The sequence below is a fragment of the Stomoxys calcitrans genome, chromosome 2 (assembly GCF_963082655.1).
Source record: "Stomoxys calcitrans chromosome 2, idStoCalc2.1, whole genome shotgun sequence".
In the NCBI taxonomy this organism is placed as follows: domain Eukaryota; kingdom Metazoa; phylum Arthropoda; class Insecta; order Diptera; family Muscidae; genus Stomoxys; species Stomoxys calcitrans.
In genome coordinates this window covers 124,789,188-124,815,566 of record NC_081553.1, presented here as the reverse complement: position 1 = coordinate 124,815,566, position 26,379 = coordinate 124,789,188, and the positions used below count along the sequence as shown (strand labels likewise).

Sequence of the window (26,379 nt, the reverse complement as noted above, 5' to 3'; positions counted from 1 at the left end):
TGGCTGAAATTTTGCATGACGTGTTTTGTAAGTCTTCCAATTACCGTGCTAAGTATGGCGCAAATCGGAATATAACCCGATATAGCTGCCATGTAAACCTATCTGGGATCTTGATTTCTTGAGCCTCTAGAGGGCGCAATTCTTATCCGATTTGTAAGAAATTTTGTACAACGGCTTCTCTCATGACCTTCAATATACGTGTCTTATATGGTCTGAATTAATCTATAGCTTGATACAGCTCCCATATAAACCTGTCTCCCGATTTTGCTTCTTGAGCCCCTACAAGGCGTAATTCTTATCCGAATGAACTGAAATATTACACAATGACTACTATCGAACTATAAGTTGATATAGCTCCAATAGCATAACAGTTCTTATTCAATATTATTTGTTTGCCTAAAAAGAGATACCGCGCATAGAATTCGACAAATGCGATCCATGGTGGAGGGTATATAAGATTCGGCCCGGCCGAACTTAGCACGCTCTTACTTGTTTCTTATATCATGTACATGCAATCAATGTAACCTTCACCATAGTTTCCTATTGCTTTAAAATCCATGACATTTTAATTCGAAATAGCCCGACATAGCGTAATAAATTTCGAACGAGTAAGGACAGCTGCTCAAAATTTTGTAAAAATACCTGTAATGAAGATTATCCCTCCACCATGGATCGCATTTGGCAAGTTCTTTGTACTGTTTCTCCATATAGGTAGAAACTGAACAAGAATTATGAAAGGTGAAGCACAAAATCCAATGGAATGTATAAGAAATGCTTCCTGTAGTTGTTCAAGAAACCTATGGCCCAATTCGCGCCATACTTGATTTTGGTGTCTGAGGTTGTAGCTGGAATTATCGTGCATCATTTCATCCAAATTGGATAAGAATTCCGTCCTCTAAGGGCTCAAGAAATGTAATTTAGAGATTGGTATTTCTGGGAGCTATATCAGGTTATAACCCATTTAGACCATACTCCAAATCCGCTCCGAGACACGAGTACTTGCGAATGCAGATGAGGAAGTACTTGGAGTGTTTGAGAGAAAAATCTTTGATAAAATATTTGGGCCAGTTTGCGTTAATGGAGAATAAGGCGTCGTATGAACCGCGAGTGGTATGACGACGATAGTATAGTTAAACGCATCAAAATAAAGCGTTTACCTTATCTAGGTCATGTTGTCAGAATGGATGAAGAAGCCTCAGATAAGAAGTCGTTCGGAGGCGATCACGGTGGTACACGCAAACCAGGACGATCAAGGGCCCAATGGGAAAATCAAGTGGTGGAAGCCACTTGGTGTCAACATTTTTAGAAAGAGCGCAGAAGATCAAGGCGTTTGAAACGTTATTCTACGTTCGGCTATTGGAACAAATGTTCTGTCATAGCCAATTATAGTAAGTAATTGCCCCCCTTTAGTCCAGGAAATCAAAGCGCGTGATCGGTTTACACGTAAGCTTTATCTAAAAATCGACAGAGCGCATTTACAATCCCTAACGACATACATCGATAAAAAGCATATGTGTAAGCGAATTAGGCTCTACCAAGATTTATACAGACGGACGGAAGAACAAGGCTATATTGACTTAAAATATCTTGAGGATGTAGAATATAAATACAAACTGAATGATTTGTTAGGTATACCCCCACCCTATGGTAGAGGGTATACAAATCGTCAAATGAACTTGACAATGCCAAGTGCATGGTGTAGGTCATATAACCAGCCCTAACAAACACTAGGAAGCTTGATTGTAAGACTTAATGAACATACCACTCTGGCTTGGCGCATTCACATAAAATTTCCTAACGCTGGTTGCTCTCGCACGAACTTCATATGCATCTACTTAGGATTCATGCATACACTGAATCACTCACTAATTCACTCACATGCAATGGTGTCCGTTTGATGTTTGGATTTCCGACATTAACATTCGCTCCGGCAGAAAGTAGAACGTCAATAACACACATTTCACTGCATGCGATAGCATTCGCCAATGGCAAATAGCCATTTGGACCGGGATATTCAATTAAGCTGGGGCGACGACGCAAAATCCGTTTAACCAAAAAGTGTTGGTCCTTTTTGATGGCACGAAACAGACATATTGTTGTGGGTTCCGTGGCCAGTGTGCAACCCTGGAATAAAGGAAAGTTATGATATTAGAGCTTTCGTAAGTAATTATTATGTAAATATGTGAGGCGCAGTGATCATTACTTGTTACTGAAAGCCAAAAACAGAAAGAGAAAAATTTGGAAAAGACACTCAGATGCGTTACATGGTAATTGTAATCGGGGTCTTCAACCAAATATTGATATCAAATATTAAAATCCAAAAATTGCCTCAACCAATTATGTTAATATGGAATTCAAATAAAGACTACTTGAGAGTACAACAATAAACTGAGTATTATAATTGGCTATGACAGAAAATTAGTTACACTAGCCGAACGTAGAATAGATTTCCAAGCACCTCGATCTACTTCGCTCCATCTCCAACAACTGACACTGAGTTTCAAGATGTCTTCTCCACCTGATATTTCCAACAGAGTTTTGGTCCTTCTCTTTTGCGTGTACCACCAAAGGACTTCTTCGCTGGAGTTTCTTCATTCATTCCGACAATATGACATAGCCAGCGCAAACGTTGTATTTTGATACGATTAACTCTACAAACGTCGTCATACAGCTCGTGGTATATACGACGCCGATATGCTTCATCAATGCAGACTGGTCCATAGATTTTAGAAAGAATATTTCTCTCAAACACTACAAGTACTACGTTGTCTGCTTTCACCATCTACCTATATATGTAGGTAGTCTCGGTACCTTGCATAGTGTAATTTTCCTCTGTCGAGAGGAGGTTTTGTTACTAAACTGCTTGCTTTATCAAAAACCACATATGTTGGCCAATATATAAAATAGCGACCGTATGCAAATGACGAGGCTGTTGTGCATAAGGGAGAGTTTTCTAGCACTCTTATGGATGTACTTGAGAAAACACTATGAACGACAGCGAAATGGGATACTGAAAGTGTCTAAGTGTTATTCTTTTCGGCAGGAATTACCAGTTGGCCAAGTCCACCTACTGTTCAATACTCAGCCGGATCCAAAGGCTTACTGCTATACTCTGGAATTGGGGCTAGATAAGTTGCTGCAACCACTGCTGTTAAGCTAAAGGAGCTTTTTCTTTAGTCAAGAAGCGGCTAAGGACACTATACAATGCCCAAAGTCCCAGGTAATGCGCCGTCCTGTTGGGCTTTGAATTGTACTCTGAAAGTGTTGAACTGTTAATATCGAGAAGGTTATCCGACCACTACAGTGTGTATTAAGCAGAGATCTTTGTAATTAAAGAAGTTGTGGAATGGCTAAGATATAATATCATAACCACGACTGGCTTAACTATCATCTCAGACAGCCAGGCAGCCATTAAATCCCTGGAGAAAGTATTTCTAAACACAAAAACCTCCCTCGACTGCCGCAGATTTCTCAACGAGATGGCTGAACAATTCAAAATTCACCTGTTCTGGATGCAAAATTCACCTGTTCAGGGACGAGCTTGCGAGACTAGGAACAACCCTAGACATTCCAGGGATACTGGCATCTGTGGGTATGCCTCTAGCGACATGTAAGCTAAGTTTTCAGGACCAGGCCCGAAGGACAACGAATGATAGATGGTCACTAAGAGGGGGCTGTGAACATTCCAAAACTATGTGGCCTAATCTATACTTGAAGAGGTCTACTGCTTTGCTGTCAATAGCTAGAACAGACGTCTCAGTCATTGTGTCCGTCATGACAGGTCTCTGTCTAAGCGGAAAACATGCTGACTGACTGAAGGTTGCCAGTAACGACTTCCACAGAAGCTGTGAGGTCATCGAAGAAGAAGAGACTATGGAACACCTTCTATGTGTATGTCCTGCACTAGCAGTCAAAAGGAGTTCCGCTTTAGGTTCTCATTTCTTTGAGAACCTGTCTGATTTGGCGGATGTGAACATTCGCAAATTATTGGACTTTTCAAAGCGATCTGGATGGTTTAACGGAACTAGAAGGCATCTTCCTTCTTCTGTTCCTGTGGTATCACATTGGACGAAAACTTCTAAATGAGTCTGATGGCAGACTGACACTTAACATTAACCTAACCTATGATCTAATCAGTCCATAACCAGATATAGCCGCAATATAAACCGATCTCCCGATGAGACTCCTTGGGCTTCTAGAGGTTCAAATATTATCAAATTTGGTTGAAATTTTAAATATGCCGTTTTGGTATGACTTCCAACAACTGTTCTAAGTATGGTCTAAATCGGTTGATAACCTTGAATAGCTGCCACATTAACCGATTTTCTAAGCCTCTGGAGAGCACAATTATTACTCGATTTGCCTGAAATTTTGGAGGTGGTGTTTTTCTATTATTTCTAAAAGCCAAGACAAGTGCGGTACATATCAGACAATAACTTGATATAGCCCATATATATTGGGTTGCCCAAAAAGTAATTGCGGATTTTTCATATAGTCGGCGTTGACAAATTTTTTCAAAGCTTGTGACTCTGTAATTGCATTCTTTCTTCTGTCAATTGCATTCTTTCTTAAAAAAGTATATTTGATTAAAGTTCATTCTAAGTTTTATTAAAAATGCATTTACTTTCTTTTAAAAAATCCGCAATTACTTTTTGGGCAACCCAATATTTGAAAAAATCATTTAAAAAATCTTGACAAATGCGATCCACGATGGAGGGTTTGTAAGATTCCGCCCTGCCGAACGTAGCAGGCTTTGATTTTTTTTATTTTTTAAACTTATTTCGATTTTACTTGTTTATTTTTCAGTAGGGCTACTGCAACTATAATCTGGAGATTATTGGATTCAAATGGTAAGAAGTTGAGAAAAAAAAGTGAATGAATCCGATCCTATATTTTATGTTCAAGTGTGAAGAGGCCACTCCAAAACCAAAACAGCACCGAAGGGACACAAGCCGTTCATGGCAACGCTGAGCCTATTATAAGTAATCTGAGAGTGTAATACGAATCTGATATTTTATTTGTGGTCAATAGGTTGGAGAAGCATGATACCTTGCGACTACGGACTAAAAAAAAAGTCACGATTTGGATCCCCTCCATAGGATTTTCGTCGTCCTGTTGATCGCCTCACTTACTTAACAGTGTTAAATGTGCGTTCATCGCCCAAGCCTTTAACTCGGACTTCGTCGCTCTGAAAGGCTTCGCATTCACCAAGTTTAACTTTGAAAGCCGTCTGGTCCTTATAGCCTTCGCTCATTCTTTCTTCCATTTGTTACTAGCAACTGCCAGTCTCTCAAAGAGATTCCGTCTATTCCAAATCCGGCCTTCTACAACAAATGGAGAGTCCTTGGACATTAGTCTGCACTGAAAAATTTGTGTCCTCATTTCAAGGATTCGAGCTAATTATAGGCAAACTTAAAATTAAAAGAGGTAAAATTTTTAACTTTTTAAGGAAATTTTTCCTCTGGTGAAATATATTTTCCTTTATATTAGGCATTTTTCATTTTAAATGGTTGTTTAATAGATCCCTTACATTTCGGCTTGGAATTAAAAAAAAGTAAAAAGGCGTTAAGTTTGGCGGGAACGAACTTTGGATATCCACGACCTCGGGTATATATATAAACCACATTTCGTCAGAATCCGATGGAAAATGCATAATTTATGCCCCCATAGCAGCATTATCGAAATACGGTCCGATTTGGACCAAATTCGACACAGGTATTGAGTGGTCTATTAAGTACAAGTCATTGTTCAATTTTGTAGAACCGAATATTGGTCTTTTTGGTAGCCATATCCAAATATAGACCGATCTGCACCATATACGACACCGATGTTGAAAATCCTAACATAAGTCACTGTGTCAAATTTCAGTGAAATCGGATTATAAATGTGCCTTTAATGGGACCAAGACTTTAAATCGAGAGATTGGTTTATACGGCAGCTATATCAATATCTGAACCGATCTGGGCCAAATTGTCCCAATTGCCGGCGAAATCGGACAATAAATGTGCTTTTTATGGCAGCTATATCCAAATCTATAACGATCTGAGCCAAATTGAAGAAGAATGTTGAAAGGTCTAGCGGTCTATATGGTAGCTATATCCAAATCTGGGCCGATCTGGGCCAAATTGAAGAAGGATGTCGAGTGGCCTAACACAACTCACTGTCCCAAATTTTGGCAAAATCGGACAATAAATGCACCTTTTATGGTCCCAAAACCTTAAGTCGAGAGATCGGTCTATATGGCAGCTATATCCAAATCTAGACCGATGTAGGACAAACTGAAGATGGATGTCGACTAGACTAACACAACTGACTGTCCCAAATTTCAGCAAAATCGGATAATAAATGTGGCTTTTACGGGCCTAAAACCCTAAATCGACGGAACGGTCTATATGGGGGCTATATCAAGATATAGTCCGATCTAGCCCATCTTTGAACAACTTTCTAATGGACAAAAAATAATCTGTGTAAAGTTTCAGCTCAATATCTCTATTTTTTAAAGACTGTAGCGTGATTTCAACAGACAGACGGACGGACATATCCAGATCGTCTTAGATATGTCCGTCCGAAAAATTCGGGCGGAGCCGACTATATAATACCCTATACCTATCCTGCAATTATAAATTCGGGCAATATATAAATATTCGTGAATATGAGAATTGTTTCTTGAACCCCGACCTACACTAATAAAAAGTATTTGTGGAAAATTTCAAGCGGCTAACTTTACTCCTTAGAAAGTTAGCGTGCTTTCGAAAGACAGACGGACGGATATGGCTAGATCGACTTAAAATGACATGACGTTCAAGAATATATATACTTTATGTGGTCTCAGACGCATATTTCGAGGTGTTACAAACAGAATGATGAAATTAGTATACCCCCATCCTATGGTGGAGGGTATAAAAATAATGTTTAAAAAAATGATAATGACAATCTGTGAAGTCAAATAAGAATCAATTAGCGATCGAAATTAAGCGTGCTCTACACTGTACTCAATAGTCGTTGAGTACAGTGTAGAGTACCTTAATCAATTTGAAAAAGGTGTTGATGAAGATACACGGTGTATCAGAAATCGCGATCCACCATGCCAGTCAAAGTGTTTTAAAGACAGCACATACTTGCCTAACTTTTATAAGTTCTTTGCTATGCTATTTTTTAATAGAAAGCATTAGATATTATCTGGAACTGAAATATTTTCGAAAAATCGTAAAATCACAAAAAAAATTGAGCAAACAGTCATGAGGAAAAATCGTAACTTTTTTTCTGTGCACATTGTCTCGCAGTAAAGTTAATAATAGAGAGTTGCAATTTAGTACTTCAAAGAAGCTATTCACAGCTAGATAACTTATATGTAAACAAAAGCGTCGTGTTGTAAGTAAGTAAGTTAGTAAGGGAAGAATGAATCAATAATAGTGTAATGTTTTACATGAATGCAGTCTACATGCTGCAGAAATAATAATACAATTTTTAAGAATTTTTTTTTAAGAAAATAATTGCACATTCACGCAAAAATCATTCTGCCCCCTACAAAGATACGGATGTACGAAGCTTTTATTGTTACTGAAAAACAATAACGAACCAATCTACATACCACAATTTCATTGGAAATTTTCACAATCTCGTACTCCGTGGCATTGGTTGGCAGCTTTAGTGCTTTCACTCGCAGCAGATAGCCAAAATTTTCTTCCAAATTGTCTATGGTTGTTGAACATCGGCTAGTCCTGCAATGGTGCAATAACAAGAGAAATTCTGCAATGTCCGAACCTTTATAGCATGCTATTCCGATGATTGCTTCATTGCTTGTACAATTTTAATTTAAATTATTACCAATCGGCTTTGGTCCAACCCTCTGTTTTGTGGTGCTTTTCAATTCTGTAAACTTGGGCACCCTCCACACAGCTCCATTCCAGTGAAATGCTATTTACAGATTCTTTTATAATTTGCACAATAAATGCAGTTTTAATATCAGAATTCCTTTCGAGTTCCTCTTCTGTGGTAATTTGCAGACCATCTTTTTGTGAGGTTTTCGTCATTGTTGTTAATATTGCTCGTTTCCATTTTATTGTTATTTTTTCCCGTTGCTAGGTTGCATCGGTAGTCAATGCGTTGTTGGACCACTATGTTGCTAGCAATAATTGTTTGCTTAACAAACACCATAAGCCCAGTATGGCTGGTTATGGGAATAAGTCCATGTAATACTTCTAATGATGCAATGTCCGTAGAGATATTTTAGCCAATTTGAGAGGTTCGTTCTTCCTGAGAGTATTCCTGTTGCCCTAAGACAGCTAGATATTGCCAACTGTTCGCCAACTACAAAGCTTTCGAGACGCCACCCTACGTTCATAATTTCAGCCATATCAGATAGTAATTACGCCCTCCAGAGGCTTAAGAAGTCAAATCGGGAGATCCGTTTATATGGCAGCAATACCCATTTGGCCCATTTACAATCCCACGTCCTTAACTCGGTCAGCGTCGACCCGAAAGGCTTTGGGTTAACCAAGTTTATTGACTGCAGTCCTCTGGCCTCACTACCAAATCATCTGCTCTTTCATCCTCCCTTCCGCTAAGGCCCGGCACCCAAACAATGTGGATCCTGCTATTCTCAGAGAAGGCGTTTATCTCCTTCTTACCCTCCAAGACTGTTCGTAACGTTACCATCCTGTTTGTTATTGCACTGATGGCCAATTTACGGTCAATAGAGATATTCACACTCGAAGTCCTCGCGTTAGCCCCACCTCACGCATTCCGATCATGATCGCTCGGTATTATGGTCAGACAGTCGAAAACAGATTTCAGTCCATGGGTTCTCTATGTAGACCCCGAGGCTCACTCTGTCCTCTAGCTTTGATCCATCCATTGATAACAATAACAGATTTCCGTCATTCCAAGTCTGTGCCGCTGGCAGTAAAACTGCTCTCGGATATCCGATCGTCACCTCTATTATACCCCGATAGTATGATCTGCTCCTATACTCTATCCATTCTCCCATCGCCTTAGGTGCCACAGCCGCATTGGCTGTCTCACACTTAACTTGTAGGTCCATGGGTCGGATATCTAAATAGAATAGTCTCCAGTGCCCTAGTGGCTGTGGTCCTCATTGCCCAGCCTATGCCAAGACAGCATGTTCTCCGAACCTGTTGTATTAATCTTATGTTTCACTTTGACTCCATCATAGTCCACCAAACTAATGAGGCGTTTGTAAGTATTGGTTTTATTACATTCCTGTAGAGATTCAAGCCCATTTCGAGCCAACAGCCCATCTACATAGTGCCCAAAATCTGTGAACCTTCTCGGTATGCTTCTGAATGTGATATTTCTAATTCAGATTCCTGTCCAACATAGCTTCAAATTTGTTCAACTTTTCAGCTATCGAAATCTTTTTGTTCAGGAAACGCGGTGCATCAAATTGGCCCGTCTTCGTCTTCCTCGTAAACAGGCAGATTAAAGCTTTCTTCAGGTTAACCTAGGGACCCCTGGTCTATCCCAGGCGTATGCCATTTCCAAGATCCTTTCGGCCTTTTTGGATAACTGATTCAGATCCTTACCTCTTAGAAGTATTAAAAATCTTCTGCGTAGCTGAGGAATTCGAACCTCTTATCGGTCAGAATCCGCAATAGGTTACTTATGGTGATCACCCATAGGCGTGTCGACTAAATACTCCCTGTGGTGTGCCCTGCGGTTATTTCTCCTTTATCGTAATAGCACAATTTTTCCACTTGTTCCTTAGCATATAGTTTATCCACTCTCTTAGGACCTGGTTAACCCCGTTCTGGTCTTAGGATTGGATCAATCTGTCGGTCCGTACATGTAAAAAGCATCCTCGATGTCAATGCATACCTTTTTATACCCACCACCGAAGGATGGGGGTATATTCATTTTGTCATTCCGTTTGCAACACATCGAAATATCCATTTCCGACCCTATAAAGTATATATATTCTTGATCAGCGTAAAAATCTAAGACGATCTAGACATGTCCGTCCGTCTGTCCGTCTGTCTGTTGAAATCACGCTACAGTCTTTAAAAATAGAGATATTGAGCTGAAATTTTGCACAGATTCTTTTTTTGTCCATAAGCAGGTTAAGTTCGAAGATGGGCTATATCGAACTATATCTTGATATAGCCCCCATATAGACCGATCCGCCGATTTAGGGTCTTAGGCCCATAAAAGCCACATTTATTATCCGATTTTGCTGAAATTTGGGGCAGTGAGTTGTGTTAGGCCCTTCGACATCCTTCGTCAATTTGGCTCAGATCGGTCTAGATTTGGATATAGCTGCCATAAAGACCGATCCGCCGATTTAGGGTCTAAGGCCCATAAAAGCCACATTTTTTATCCGATTTCGCTGAAATTTGGGACAGTGAGTTGTGTAAGGCCCATCGACATTCATCGTTAATTTGGCTCAGATCGGTCCAGATTTGGATATAGCTGCCATATAGACCGATCCTCCGATTTATGGTGCTAGTCCCATAAAAGGCACATTTATTGTCCGATTTTGCTGAAATTTGGGACAGTGAGTTGTGTTAGGCCCTTCGACATCTTTCTTCAATTTGGTCCAGATCGCTTCAGATTTGGATATAGCTGTCATATAGACTGATTTCTTGATTTATGGTTTTGGGTCCATAAAATGCTCATTTATTGTCCGATGACGCCGAAATTTGGGACAGTGAGTTATGTTAAGCCCCTTGACATACTTCTGCTATATCGCACAGATCGGTCCCGATTTAGATATAGCTGCCATATAGACCGATATCCAGATTTTAGGTTTTGGGGCCATAAAAGACGCATTTATTGTCCGATTCCGCTGAAATTTAAGACAGTGAGTTTGGTTAGGTTCATCGATGTCCTTCCTTAATTTTGCCCAGATCGGTCCAGATTTGAATATAGCTGCCATATAGACCGATCTCTCGACTTAAGGTTTTTGGCCCATAAAAGCGACATTAATTGTCCGATTTCGCTGAAATTTGGGACAGTGCTTTGTGTTAGGCTCTTCCACATTTTTATGCAACTTGGCTCAAATCGGTCCCGATTTGGATATAGCTGTCATGTAGACCGATATCTCGATTTAATGTCTTGGCCCCATAAAAGGCGCATTTATAATCCGATTTCACTGAAATTTGGCACAAGAACTTATGTTAGGCTTTTCGACATCCGTGTCGTATATAGTTCAGATCGGTTTATTTTTAGATATAGCTAATGTACTTATTAGTATTTGGTCCAAATCGGAACATATTTGGATATAACTGATATGGGACGTAAGGTATAAAATTTTCACCGAATTTTGATGAAAGGTGGTTTACATATATACCCGAGGTGGTGGGTATCCAAAGTTCGGCCCGGCCGAACTTAACGCTTTTTTACTTGTTTTTTTTGTTTGTTTCTCTTTTGAGACGAGCTCAATGATCGGAGATTGCAAATGGATAAGGAAAGCTAAAGATAGGAACACACACCAACCACTATGGGACGCGTTTAGTCTTTGGTTAGAAGACTATTCAACCATATTAGGTGTGATGGCTTCGTGCGTTGGTATGTTGTATTTGAATCGCATTAATTGCGAAAACGCATCTAGGTTACAATTACCACATAAACCATGCTCGACAACCCTGTCTATAAGCTGTACTTTTTCCCAATGAATGTGTTTTTGTGTAATAACAGACATTTTTCTGTGGCAATTACAGATGTGTACGTCGTGGCATCGAAGTTTTCTTCAATTTAATACGCAACCTCCTGAAGGTCAGTCTCCATCGACATTCCCTTGACATCTGCATTCTGTTTGTAAGCTGTTCGCTGGATGTCCTACTCTTTATTATAATATCCACAATACGGTAAGGCTTAAAGGTCTGTAGGCCTTTAGTGTCCCATAACTTGCCTTACCCTACTTGACTATAAATACCACTCTTGCCTCCTGCCAGGCTTTCAGAGTATATGTATGTATAAGACACGCTATCAAATTACGGCCAGGTGGGGCGCCAGATAGTCTGCCTCCTTCCGTGCTAATGGTTGGGAGCTCCTCAAGGCTTCCTTTACCATAAATTCAGTGATGATAAGCCTTCGATCAACCCCATTATTTCTAAATTCAGGAGTCTCTCCTCAACATGTCCTCTGTTGTCTCTGCTCTCAATTTGAAGTCGTCTACACGAAAAAAAATAATTCACTTTACATAAAAGAAAATTTCGCCAAGTAATTTTTTTTTTTCTGAAAAACGTTGGATTTCGTTTGCGATAAAAGTACATGTTTTTTGAGATAAATTCTTGCAAAAATTTGTGACAAACATAAATTTTTCTTTTAACACTGACAATATCTTTGTTGGCAAAATCATATATTTTCCCAACCCAACATTACATTAACGTTTCACCCCATTCACCACCAAACCGTCATCATAAAAAAACACACCTCACCACGTTATTATTATTATTATAGCCATAATCATGTATGCAGTTTAATATTCAGTAATTTGAAATACTTATGTTTTTATCGTAATTAATTATTATTTGTGCGTATTTATTCAAATACTCATCAGTATACGCAGTTTGATCTTTGTGCGTGCTAATCTGCTTCGGTGATAACGATTCCCCCTTTACCGATTAAATCTTACCTGAATCCCTGGCAGCTTGTGCGTCGCACCTTCCCCCTTTGTCATTAACGATCGGGTGTTTTAGTATAATACATCATGCCAAGCCCTTTGGGAGTTAAGAGTTACCAGTAAGCAGATTAGAATGCAAATCAGATAGTCTCTCCCTTCCACCACCGGTTTTGCTACTTTGGTGGGCGTTCGTTGCTTCTAGCGAAACTATTTATTCATATGATCGATATGTAGAAACAAATTTTGCTATGTACTTATAAATATAACACTTTAAGCTATTTAGGTATTTTGTAAATAATAATTTTATATACTTGAAAGTAATTTCTTTTGAAGTCCCTTAGCTAGAATTTTGTGTGAAGTCGATCTCTTCTTTTTCGACCATCGAGCAGACAACACTTAAGTATTCAAGCTTGTAACCCTTTTTACAGCCAAATAAAATTTGAAACCTTTTTGTTTTTTGAGGAAAGATTATTTTCTGTGCTTTATTTCTTTGAAAGACGAAAGGGAGTTTTTTTGGTGATACTTCTTTACATTTTATTGGTGCCGAAACCCGGGAACCTCGTGTCGGTTTTTGTTCTATTATTTTGCTAAACAAAGTAATTAAACTTTTCATATTTTTTTTTAAGCTTCTCTTTGCATTTTTCTTGACGGAAAGAATAAGTTAATTGTGTTTTGGTGAACGAAAATTATTGCTTAGTGCTTAATAAGTTCTTTGGACATAGATTGGCATAGTTTTCGCGTATTTGATATTGGATTTAAATTGGAATTTCTATAACTGCGTTAATCTTGGTGGAAGTGTTTTTTTTTTTTTTTTGTTTCGCTTTATTCATTTGCCTTGATTTGGTGCTTGGAAAGCCCTTTTAGTGAACGTTTGTGCGCGAATTAACCATGAGTGAACTGGCCACTTTTATAAAGGAGCAACGCGACTTGTTAGATTTATTGATTAAATATGAAAGTCGTTTCGATGCCAAAAATCCTGCCGAGAAAACTCATGGTTATGTAGATGCATTGGGCCAAAGGGTTGATGATATTTTTAATCGATTCGAGGCACAGCATGATACGATAGTGAGGCTTATTCACGACACATCTTTGAATTCTAATGACGTTCCATATATCAGTGATGACGTGTATTTTGATTTTTCTGAGAGGTATCTCTCTTTTAAGGGTAAAATTATCGACTCTAATGCGGGTCATAATGTTATGCAGTCTCCTATGTCTAGCACATTTGTGACTCATCACGGTCGCTCTGATATGACGATAGGATCAGACTCTAAACTTCCCAAGATCACGCTGCCTAGATTCACAGGGGAATATATGGAATGGATCCCATTTCGGGACATATATTTTTCCCTTGTTCACCAAAACGAATCCCTCAATAAGATACAGAAGTTTTATTATTTGCGTAGTACCCTTGGTGGCGAGGCGGCAAATCTGATAAAGAATATTTCAGCCACAGAGGCAAATTATGACTCGGCGTGGAAGATATTAGAATCAAGATACCATAATAGGCGTATGCTTGTGGGAAACTTGATTTCTAGGTTGTTTAATATACCGAAATCAGATGGTGGATTTCAGTCCATTAAGACACTTCTTGATTCTGCTCAAGAGTGTTTGTCCTCTTTACAAAATTTGAATATAGATGCCAGCACGTGGGATCCTCTTCTTATCCATTTGCTCGTGCAGAAACTGGATCTTCAATCCCGCAGGGATTGGGAACAGTCTTTGAAATCCTCTACCGAAATCCCCCTCATTTCCGAACTCTTCTCTTTCTTGGAAAGAACTTTCCGAACGCTGGAGTCTATGACCGATGAGTTCCCATCTGATAAACAATATCCCACTAAGGGTAGAAATAAAAGTAATAATAATTCGAAATCTAATGCGCAGGTGCGGAAGGCTTCGTGCAATTCTGGACAGTTTTCCAAACCAAAACCTATTCTTTGCGCATTCTGCGAGAAACCTCACAGTCTCGCAAAGTGTTTTAAATTTTTAGCATTGCCCTTGAGCGATAAGGTTAATTTTCTCTCAAAGAAGAACGCTTGCCAAAATTGTTTTGTGGTCGGGCATGACCACAACAATTGCAAATCTCCTTTCCGTTGTATCACATGCAAGCAGCTACACCATACGGTGCTGCATTCGGACGGTCCTCTAACCAGGGCTGGTCCTACTGGTTGTTCAGGTAATGCACCTACCCAGATGGCTTCGCATAGTGCTCAGGCGTTTCACTCTGTTTTACTTTACACGATAAGGCTTAGGGTTGTGACAAATCGTGGCAAATTTACGTTGAGGGCGCTACTAGACCCTGGATCTCAAGGTAGTTTGATTTCGGAGTCCACAGTTCAACTTATAGGTCTTGAGAAGGTAAGGTCGCATTGCAAAGTCGTTGGTATTGGAAATGGTAGCGAGAACATGTCGAAATTTTCTGTACAACTTGATTTGTACACACTTAAAGAAGAGCTAGTTCTGTCCTGTTCTGCCCTTGTTCTTTCAAGCTTGTCGTCTTACACTCCAGACTTGTCCTCTAGATATATTTCCCTTCCGAATATCGAATTGGAGAGCTTGGCTGACCCCTTTTTTTACAGATCCGATTCCATAGATATAATTCTAGGATCGGACATTTGTTCGAAAATTAAGATTCCAACGGAGTCTTTTGTACATAATGATTTGTTCTTTCAGAACACTCATTTTGGTTGGGTGTTTTCAGGACCCAGCAATTCCGTGTCTTCACACCAGATACACATTCATAATGTACACTTGGACCATATTTTGAGATCCTTCTGGGAACAGGAGGAGGTCCTCCCCAAAAGGAAGTTTACTGAGGAGGAGGAGGCATGTGAGGAGTTTTTTGAAGCTACCACAACTCGAACAGTATCTGGTCGATACGTGGTGAAATTGCCCTTTCGGTCTATACTGAAGGACGGCTCCAGTCCTACTCTTCAGAACAATGTGCTCAATGCACTTCGACGTTTGAAACAACTGGAAATATCATTTTCCAGGAAACCATTATTTTGCGAAAGCTACACCAAATTTCTCAAGGAATATGAGAATTTGGGCCACATGTCGAAGATTGGCGTTTATCCTAGTGATGTTCGTCAAGATTCCTACTTCTTACCGCACCATGGTGTTCTTAAGGAGAGTAGTACCACGACGAAGCTACGCGTTGTTTTTGATGGCAGTAGCCATTCACGTGAAAGTAAGTCGTTGAACGACGAGCTTTCCCCTGGGCCTGCTCTCCAGAATGATTTGCCTGGTATCCTTACCAGATGGAGACGTCATAGGATTGCCTTTAGCGCGGACATTGAGAAAATGTTCCGGCAGATAGATGTTTGTCCAGGGCACCGGAAATTTCAGCAGATTTTGTGGCGTTTTAGCCCATTTGATGAAATTTCGATTTATGAATTGAACACAGTGACGTATGGTACGGCATCTGCTCCATATCTTGCCATTCGTGTTTTGCAGAGGTTGGCGCACGATTACAGGGACAGGTATCCTGTGGCCGCTAGGGTTCTACTGCAGGACTCATACGTGGATGACGTTATTTCCGGTTCTGATAGTATAGACAACGTGAAACCACTTTACAAGGATTTATGCACCTTATTGGATGAGGGTGGCTGCAATTTGAGAAAGTGGGTGACGAACTCTAAAGAGTTGCTTGCGGTTATACCAGAAGAACACAGGGGGACTTCTGTGAATCTGAACTTTGACCGTGATAACGTCGTTAGGACATTGGGCATACAGTGGAACACGGCCACTGACTCTTTCTTTTTTGAGGTCAATCTTGACAAGGATCCGATTGCATCCAAGCGCAGGATTCTCTCGGAGTCCGCCAGGCTTTATGATCCATTGGGGTGGCTTACTCCGATTACTGTGGTGGCCAAATCCCTTTTCAAGCAACTGTGGGAACATGGGGTTGACTGGGATGATAATGTCCCAAGGGAAATTGAGGACCTGTGGTTTCGGCACAGGGCTTCATTGCCGAAGTTGGCTAATTTGGCGATTCCCAGGTGGATTCAATGGAATCAGAACTCTGAATCTGAATTACATTGTTTCTGCGATGCCTCTAGTGTTGCTTACGCCGCAGTGGTTTACGTGCGTATTGTTACGGCTAACGATACTTTTGTTCACCTTTTGCAGGCCAAATCAAAAGTATCACCCATTAAGACCGTTTCAATTCCAAGATTGGAGCTTTGCGCTGCTGCACTTGGAGTGAAACTGGCACGAAAGGTTCAGGAATCCCTCGCTGACCTTGGTGTACGGAATGTTTTTTATTGGAGTGACAGCTCCACTGTATTAAGTTGGATTCACAAGTCTCCCTCCAATTGGACTGTCTACGTGGCTAACCGCGTGGCAGACATACAACGATGCAGCAATCCAATTCAGTGGAGATACGTTCCTTCGGCTTTGAATCCGGCAGACTGTGCATCTAGGGGAATTCAGGCAGAGGAGTTAATAGGGAACCGGACTTGGTGGTTTGGGCCTCATTTTCTTTACGGACCACAATCCTCTTGGCCTGAATCTTTACCGAATTTGTGTACATCGAAGGAGGAGAGAGCCGTCAAGATTACAACGAATGTTGCCACTGAGAAAGCATATCCTGAATTGCTTTCAAAATTCTCCAAATTACACACTTTGCTACGCATCACTTCATTATGTTTTCGGTTCTGTCACAATTGTAAGCATCCCGATGAGAGGATTACTGGTCCCTTATCAATTGGGGATGTTAACAAGACTTTGATGATCTTTGTAAGAATAACTCAGGAAATTGATTTCCCTGAGGAGCTGTCAAGGCTCTCTGCACGAAAGGTGATCGCACAGAGTCCTATTTTGAAACTTATGCCATTTCTTGACGAAACTGGAATAATTCGAGTTGGTGGACGCCTCCAGAATTCGAATTTCCCCTATGATGTGAAGCATCCCCTAGTTTTGGCAAAGTCAAATCCATTATCAGTGCTTATCATTTCAGACGCACATGAAAGGACATTACATGGTGGTGTTACTTTGACCATGTCCTATGTGAACAGAAGGTACTGGATAATCTCAGGAAACCAATTGGCCAAACGTGTTATAAACAGGTGTTTGAAATGTTTCCGTTTTGCTGCGAAAACGTCGCAGCAGATAATGGGTAATTTGCCACAAGCTCGCTTGATGATCACTCGTCCATTTAAGCATAGTGGCGTCGACTATGCCGGTCCCATAACTATTAAGACTTCGAACTTGAGGTCTACTGTTACCTCAAAGGGGTACATATGTCTTTTTGTGTGTATGGTTACCAAAGCCATACATCTAGAAGCAGTTACCAGCCTGACGACAAATGCTTTTCTTTCTGCGTTTAGACGATTTGTGTCGCGGCGCGGTGCTTGTACCGATCTCTACTCAGACTGCGGCACGAATTTTGTTGGTGCCTCAAAAGAACTCCAAGTACTTTTTGAAAAATCTCAGAAATCACTGCCCGAGGAGGTTCTTCAGGCTTTAAGTCAGAACTGTACCACTTGGCACTTCATTCCACCTGCCTCCCCAAATTTTGGTGGTCTTTGGGAAGCAGGTGTGAAATCCGTGAAATACCATTTGAAAAGGATTATAGGCGAGCGCAATCTGACATTCGAAGAGCTCACAACACTACTATGTCAAATAGAAGGTTGTTTGAACTCTCGTCCTTTATGTCCTTTATCTTCCGACCCTTCGAATTTTGAAGCACTTACTCCTGCGCACTTTCTTGTTGGTGAGCCAACGATTTGCATACCAGAAGAATCTCTGTTGGAAACCAACATCAATTTACTTTCTCGCTGGAAATGTGTGGAAAAAATGAAACAACATTTTTGGAAAAGATGGCGAAATGAATATGTTAATCGTCTTCAAGCGCGACCGAAATGGCTCAAAAGCAGATCTGAACCTACTATTGGCGATTTGGTGCTGGTTGTAGACGAACGGTGTGGACCAGGTCAATGGCTACTTGGCCGCATCGAGGAAACACATCCTGGACCTGATGGACGTACACGGGTGGTATCAGTTCTTATTAAAAACAAACTTGTAAAAAGACCAATTTCAAAAATTTGTTTACTTCCAGAAAATGCAACATCGCTTGTCGACACAAATATTAAATCAACTGCCTAACTACTACCCCCTCACCAGAATGGACCACTTGTGTGTATACCTACCCTTCAAGGACGGAGCCTACCCTCAAACGCTATGAGTCGGAGCATAGCGGAGGTATTTCCTCGACTAAATATTCTCCCAACGATAGGCCGTCTACCAACTATTATCTGCACATAAGAACATTCGTCCTTCAGGGGGGAGAATGTTGGCAAAATCATATATTTTCCCAACCCAACATTACATTAACGTTTCACCCCATTCACCACCAAACCGTCATCATAAAAAAACACACCTCACCACGTTATTATTATTATTATAGCCATAATCATGTATGCAGTTTAATATTCAGTAATTTGAAATACTTATGTTTTTATCGTAATTAATTATTATTTGTGCGTATTTATTCAAATACTCATCAGTATACGCAGTTTGATCTTTGTGCGTGCTAATCTGCTTCGGTGATAACGATTCCCCCTTTACCGATTAAATCTTACCTGAATCCCTGGCAGCTTGTGCGTCGCACCTTCCCCCTTTGTCATTAACGATCGGGTGTTTTAGTATAATACATCATGCCAAGCCCTTTGGGAGTTAAGAGTTACCAGTAAGCAGATTAGAATGCAAATCAGATAGTCTCTCCCTTCCACCACCGGTTTTGCTACTTTGGTGGGCGTTCGTTGCTTCTAGCGAAACTATTTATTCATATGATCGATATGTAGAAACAAATTTTGCTATGTACTTATAAATATAACACTTTAAGCTATTTAGGTATTTTGTAAATAATAATTTTATATACTTGAAAGTAATTTCTTTTGAAGTCCCTTAGCTAGAATTTTGTGTGAAGTCGATCTCTTCTTTTTCGACCATCGAGCAGACAACACTTAAGTATTCAAGCTTGTAACCCTTTTTACAGCCAAATAAAATTTGAAACCTTTTTGTTTTTTGAGGAAAGATTATTTTCTGTGCTTTATTTCTTTGAAAGACGAAAGGGAGTTTTTTTGGTGATACTTCTTTACAATCTTTGATTCTTGATATTTAAAATGTTATTCGGATTTTCTTTACTTTTCTAGATTTTCTTTATTTATAAACTAATATGACGTCATTTTAATGTATATGTTTTTATACCCTCCACCATACTAATTTCGTCATTCTGTTTGTAACTCCTCGAAATATTCGTCTAAGACCCCATAAAGTATATATGTTCCTGATCGTCATGACATTTTAAGTCGAACTAGCCATGTCCGTCCGTCCGTATGTCTGTCGAAAGCACTCTAACTTTCGAAGGGGTAAAGCTAGCCGCTTGAAATTTTGCGCAAATATTTATTATTAGTGGAGGTCGGTTGGGATTGTAAATGGGCTATATCGGTCAACGTTTTGATAAAGCTGCCATATAAACCGATCTGGGATTTTGATTTCTTGAAACGCTAGAGGGCACAATTCTTATCTGATTTGGTTGTAATTTTGCATGGGGTATTTAGTTATAACTTCCAACAATTGTGCTGAGTATGGTTGAAATCGGTCCATAACCTGATATAGCTGACATATAAACCTTTCTGGGGTCTTGACTTCTTGAGCGTCTAGAGTGCGCAATTCCTATCCGATTTGCCTGAAATTTTGCACGTCGTGTTTTGTTATGACTTTCAACAACTTTGTTAAGAATAGTTCAAATCGGTCCATTACCTGATATTGCTGCTATATAAACCGATCTTAGGTCTTGACTTCATGAGCCACTAGAGGACGCAATTATTATGAGGTTTGGATGAATTTTGCATGAGGTGTTTTGTTTTGACTTTCAACAACTGTGCTAAGAATAGTTTAAATCGATCCATAGTCTGATATAATTGCCATATAAACCGATCTGGGGTCTTGACTTTTTGAGCCTCTACATGAAGCAATTCCTATCCGATTTGGCTGAAATTTAGCACGACGTGTTTTGTTATGACTTCCAACAACTGTTTTAAGAATAGTTCAATTTGGTCCATAACCTGATATAGCTGCCATGTAAACCGATATGGGTTCTTGACTTCTTGAGCCACAAGAGGACGCAATTACTACCCGATTTGGCTGAAATTTTGTATGAGGTGTTTTGTTATGACTTTCAACAACTGTATTAAGAATGGTTCAAATCGGTCCGTAACCTGATATAGCTGTCATATAAACCGATCTGGGGTCTTGACTTCTTGAGCCACAAGAGGACGCAATTATTATCCGATTTAGCTGAAATTTTGAATGAGGTGTTTTGTTATAACTTTCAACAACTGTGCTAAGAATAGTTCAAATCGATCCATAACCTGATATAGCTACCATATAAATCGACATGGGATCTTGACTTCTTGAGCCTTCTTGATCTCCCTATTTACTTCTTCAGCCCCTTAAGTGCGCAATTCTTACTAGGTTTGGCTGAAATTTTACACAATGACTTCTATTGTACTATGGTCTCCAATATTCTTTATTATTTTATCCTTTGTTTGCCCAAAAAGACATACCGTGGAAAGAGCTCGACTAATGTGATCTATGGTGGAGGGTATATAAGATTCGGCGCGGCCGAACTTAGCACGCTATTATTTGTTTCTTTGTAATTTTAATATAGATTGTGCATATTGTAAAGGCCACAAGTTCAGTTTAATGTTGAAACACAATTCTAGCTCAAATTTTTAACAATTATAAGCAGATCCAAGTTGGTAAAAATTTTAAATTTCCGAGATTACCTTCCGCCCATCACTGGTCTATACGCTTAAATATTTGACCTCTCTCTCTCTCTCTCTAGTAGTGGAGACACAGGAGAAAAATTATTGGTCCGGTAAACGAATTATCATTTGTAGCTATCGAAACACTCTTTCTATTGAAGAGCTTTTGGTTTTACAACAAATGAAAGATACTTAGGTACTTACCGTAGGCGATGTTGCTAAAGGATTTACAGTGAACAAAGATAGTTACATTCGATAATACTTCGTTTATGGCTAACGTTTGATTACCGCTCTGATCATTTTGTGTATTACACATCCCAAGAAAACTGGATATTTTCTGCAAAAATTCAAAACTTTTTTTAAGCCTTAAATGCTTCGTTTACAGCAAAAGAGGATTTTTTATAGGAAAACATGATTTTTTTGGGCTCTTATATCTTGTGTCTCCTCCCAATAAAATTGGCTATTTTCTGCAAAAATTCAAAACTTCTTTTAAGCCTTAAATACTTTGTTTACAGCAAAAGAGGATTTGTTACACGAAAACATAATTCTTTTGGGTTCTTTCATATCTTGTGTCTCCTGCATTTGGCAGAGAGCAACGCTAAAAGATACTCACGTTTTGTTTTTTTTTTTTTTCATCTGGTCATGTGCGGAAATTGAAAATTTTAGTAGGTTGAAATGCAAAATTATTTCATTGCTAAATAAATCTTTGATACTTAAGGTCTCGAAAAAATACAAAAATGCTTATATTTACAATACAACAAACAAAAAGTCACCAAACAGCTCCAGGCTGGCGCCATAAAGAAATATCCATCCATCGTTTTCATGACAAATTTACTGTGAACAAAGTCCCAAAGGTTTTCATAAATGAAGTTTACTTGTCGAAAAGTTTGTTTATGGATAATGAATTAATTTGTTGCATGCATACGCTCACGCTCAAGAGATAGGCGAATCAAACGAATCTTCTTATTGTCTAACAAAGCATCGTTTGCTGCAAACGAGAGGTTTTTGGCTTTAAACAAATTTTTTATAATTTGTCTAGGGCAAAGATCATTTCATTTCACAATTTTTCGTTTATTTCTCTTTCGAGAAGAGCTTAATAATCGGAGAGTTTTTCGCGATAGAGCGATCCTTCACCACAGATGAATTCCTCAAGGTTTTGCTCTAAGTAAAGTGTCCAATTACCGACTTTTGTTCAACATTGAAGGTAAATATTACACAGTTACAATATAAATAGTTCTTTCTCAATAAAACATATTGGTTTGTCGCAAAGATAGTCATTTCTAATTTGTCTGTTAAGAAACCTATAGAGCTTATATTCAAAGGCAGTGTGTAACATTGCAAAAAGTTGTGTGTTTCGCAATGTGTGCCTAGTATTGTACTCGTTCACAGTCAAACATCCATTAAAGCCATGTGATGTATGCGTGTTGCAAAAAAGTTCTTCTACCATTTGGATTTATGGATATTCGCATTCATTATGAAGGTAACATATTGTTGAGGTCTGTTTCTTGGCTTTGACTTCAGATAAAAAGAGCTGCTTGTCATTTATCATTTTCACTTCGTAATCGATTTAGCCACTGCCACAACTTTCGAGACTATAATCGGCCAGGGCTGTTCATAGTCATATTGGTAGTAGAGCAGCAGTATTGTCTTCTTCATTGAATTTAACAGAAGCCGCTTTTGTGTCGCTATCCTTCCTTTCGGCAGGATATACCAGTGAATGTATGGTGGGTTAGAGATATTTTCACTTCATTTACTCCAAATTAAAAACTTGTCATTCTATCAGCCATCATAAAATGAAATCGGCAAAATGAAAAACTCTACAAGTTCTCGCTTGAATTATGTTTGCTTTGTGCCCGTTGCCATTTTTATGTGACTGCGGCAGTTGCTGGCAAATTAAACTGGCTGTAATGGCTGATAATTTGTGGCAAGTTATATGATTTTATATCTTTTTTTTTTTTGTTTCTTCTATTTTTTCTCCTTTCGGTTCTTTTTTGCTTGTCAGTTGACATTACGGCTCACAGAGTCAGTTGGAAATTACCACATTTGATTGTTACATTTTCTTTTCTCGAGGCACCAAAACTGCTCGTCTATATGTGTTGTCTGTGTCATAGGAAGTGTGGTGATACTGTTGTCGTCCCATTCCATAATTGACTAATAGTCCTTTTGGCCATGGATTACAGGATTTATTCATTTATGTGGATGTTATTAATCACCAACGTTTAGGAGAGATAAATGATGCGAAGTGAAACATAGATTTATTGTCATTGTCCTTTATGTGTAGGAAATCAGAAAGATGCCGTCAAAGTTTCAGTCTTATGTTATCCTCTAGCTGGACTATTTTTATTAAGCTGTAATGTAGTGCTAGGTTTTCTGCATTTACACTTGCTGGAAAAAGTGGAATAAACGACCAATGTTTGCATTTATTAACTCTACAGATCTCCCATTTTTGTTAGTGCTATTAATGCGGCACTTTCAGTTTGTCATTGCGAGACACTCATATTGAAGGTATTCTATACAACATTCATCTTCGAAGACTTTGCCATTCACTTTGAATCATGCGTTATCTAAATGAAGCGCTTCAAGACGAATTAGATTAACATTTTAATTTGATTTTAATTTTAATATGACAAGAATACGATTTAATATCCACCTCTATAAGTAAGTCTGGAGAGGAGATATGTCACATTGGTTTATTAGGGAATGAAAAAGTGAACAATTTTAATCGAAAGTAGATTCGATAACTTCGTAGAAACCCCACACACCAACAGGACGGAGCAACATAGTGCCCGTTTTAGGAGTATTATAAAAAGCTAACTGTATCCACATTGTAAAATTTAGGAGTTGCGATTTACCGGTCTATGTATTGTATTGATGGCAAAAAGTTATAAGACTATAAGAAGCGTACAAAAAAAAAAGTGCTAAATTCGTTCGGACCACCATGAAATCTGCTAAAAATTTCTACTAAATCAGTCGTAGTGCAAGTCCTAACGAAACACTCATGTAAAATGTCAGCTCAATCGGACTTCAATTGCGGCTTCTATGAGCTCAAGAATTCAAACCGATTGGAAGCATACTTGACACGATTATTGGGCGTCGTAACAGAACACTACCTGCACAATTTCAATTTAATCGAACAATAATTGTGGCTTCTATGGGTTCAACAAGTCAAATCGGGAGATTGGATATATGGGAGCTATATCAGGTTATAGACTGATTCGAACCATACTTGGGACGATTGTTGGAAGACATAACAGAACACTTCATGCAAAATTTCAGCTCAATCGGATAGCAATTGCGAGTTCGAGGGGCTCAAGAAGTCAAATCAGCTATATCCAAATCTGAACCAATGTGGCCCATTTGAAATCCTCTACGATATACCAAAATGAGAAGTATCTGTGCAAATTTTCAAGCGGCTAGCTTTAAGCGTTCGAACGCTCTCATAATTTACACAGACGGAAGGACAAGGCCAGATCGACTTAAAATGTCAAGATGTGATTTCCAAATCCAACGTGGATTATCGGCCGATATCAATTATATGCTATCTCTCTAAGGTTTTCGAGAAAATCCTTTATGGATAGATGTCGGTATATCTTCACCAAGAGTAACTGTTGTGAGAAAGACATTCCGGCTTCATTTCTGATCATAGTTGCATTACTGCATTGGTTAAAGTGGCTGAATCGATCAGAAACAACATTGATGAGAACAACATTGGCTTTCTGGTTCTTTTGGATCACTGCAAAGCTTTCGACACGGTTGATCACCTGAATTTGTGCATGAAACTACGGAATTTTTATACCCTCCACCATGGATGGGGGTATACTAATTTCGTCATTATGTTTGTAACTTCTCGAAATATTCGCCTGAGACCCCATAATGAATATATATTCTTGATCGTCGTGACATTTTATGTCGATCTAGCCATGTCCGTCCGTCTGTTTGTCGAAAGCGCGCTACCTTTCGAAGGAGTAAAGCTAGCCATTTGAAATTTTGCACAAATACTTTTTATTAGTGTAGGTCGGTTGGGAATGTAAATGGGCGATATCGGTCCATGTTTTGATATAGCTGCCATATAAACCGATCTTGGGTCTTGACTTCTTGAGCCTCTAGAGGGCGCAATTCTTATCCGATTAAAATTTTGCATGACGTGCTTTGTTATAATATCCAACAACTGTGCCAAGTACGGTTCAAATCGGTCCATAACCTGATATTGCTGCCATATTCGCAAGATTGATCAATAAATACGCTTGCAGTGGGTTTAGAAGTGAACATCGGGCGATATACATATATGGCAGCTATATCTAAATCTGAACCAATTTCTATGGAATTCAGCTGTAATATTAAGAGTCATAAAAAATCCTTTTACCAAAAATCGGTTAACAAATGAGCACTTTATTGCAAAATTTCTCAAAATCGAACAAACATATATACGGGAGCTATACCTAAATCTGACAAAATTTCGACCAAACTGTATAGATATTGTGGAAGTCGTCAAGGATACCGTTGTACAAAATATTGGAAAGATTGGTCAATAAATGTGCTTGAAGTAGCTCTAGGAGTGAAAATCGGGCGATATATATACATGAGAGCTATGTATTAATCTAGACCGATTTCTTTGAAATTCAATAGTAATGTCAAGAGTTAAGAAAAAATCGTTTCTACCAAATTTCAAGAGAATCGGTAATCAAATAACCATTTTATTGCATTAGTACTGCAAATCTGACGTACATATATATGGGAGCTATATCCAAATCTGAACCGATTTCTAGCAATGTCGAGAGTCATAGGAAAATCCTTCCTGCCTAATTTCGAGAGAATCGGTTAACAAATGACCATTTTATTGCTGTATTACTGCAAATCGGAAAAACATATGTAGGGGAGCTATATCCAAATCTGAACCGATTTTTTCCATTTTCAACAGGCTTCGTCTCTAGGCCGAAAAACATGGTCGTACCAAATTTGAGGACGATCGGATGGAAATTCCTACCTGTATTTTGTAAACAAATTAACATGGACAGACGGATA

The 26,379-nt window shown here is 39.1% G+C and overlaps 1 protein-coding gene across 1 annotated transcript in view; it reads right to left on the bottom strand.

The window, feature by feature from the left end:
* The window catches only part of LOC106083658 (uncharacterized protein DDB_G0285291), a 193,629-nt gene extending 185,636 nt beyond the window's left edge, over nt 1-7,993 (bottom strand). The window contains exons 1-3 of the mRNA XM_013246808.2: nt 7,828-7,993; nt 7,592-7,721; nt 1,879-2,124 (exon numbers count right to left, since the gene is read on the bottom strand). Of these exons, the coding sequence (XP_013102262.1) occupies nt 1,879-1,959 (81 nt within the window). The 5' untranslated portion in view covers nt 1,960-2,124; nt 7,592-7,721; nt 7,828-7,993. The remainder of the gene's footprint in view (nt 1-1,878; nt 2,125-7,591; nt 7,722-7,827) is intronic.
* Nucleotides 7,994-26,379: the final 18,386 nt, after the last annotated feature.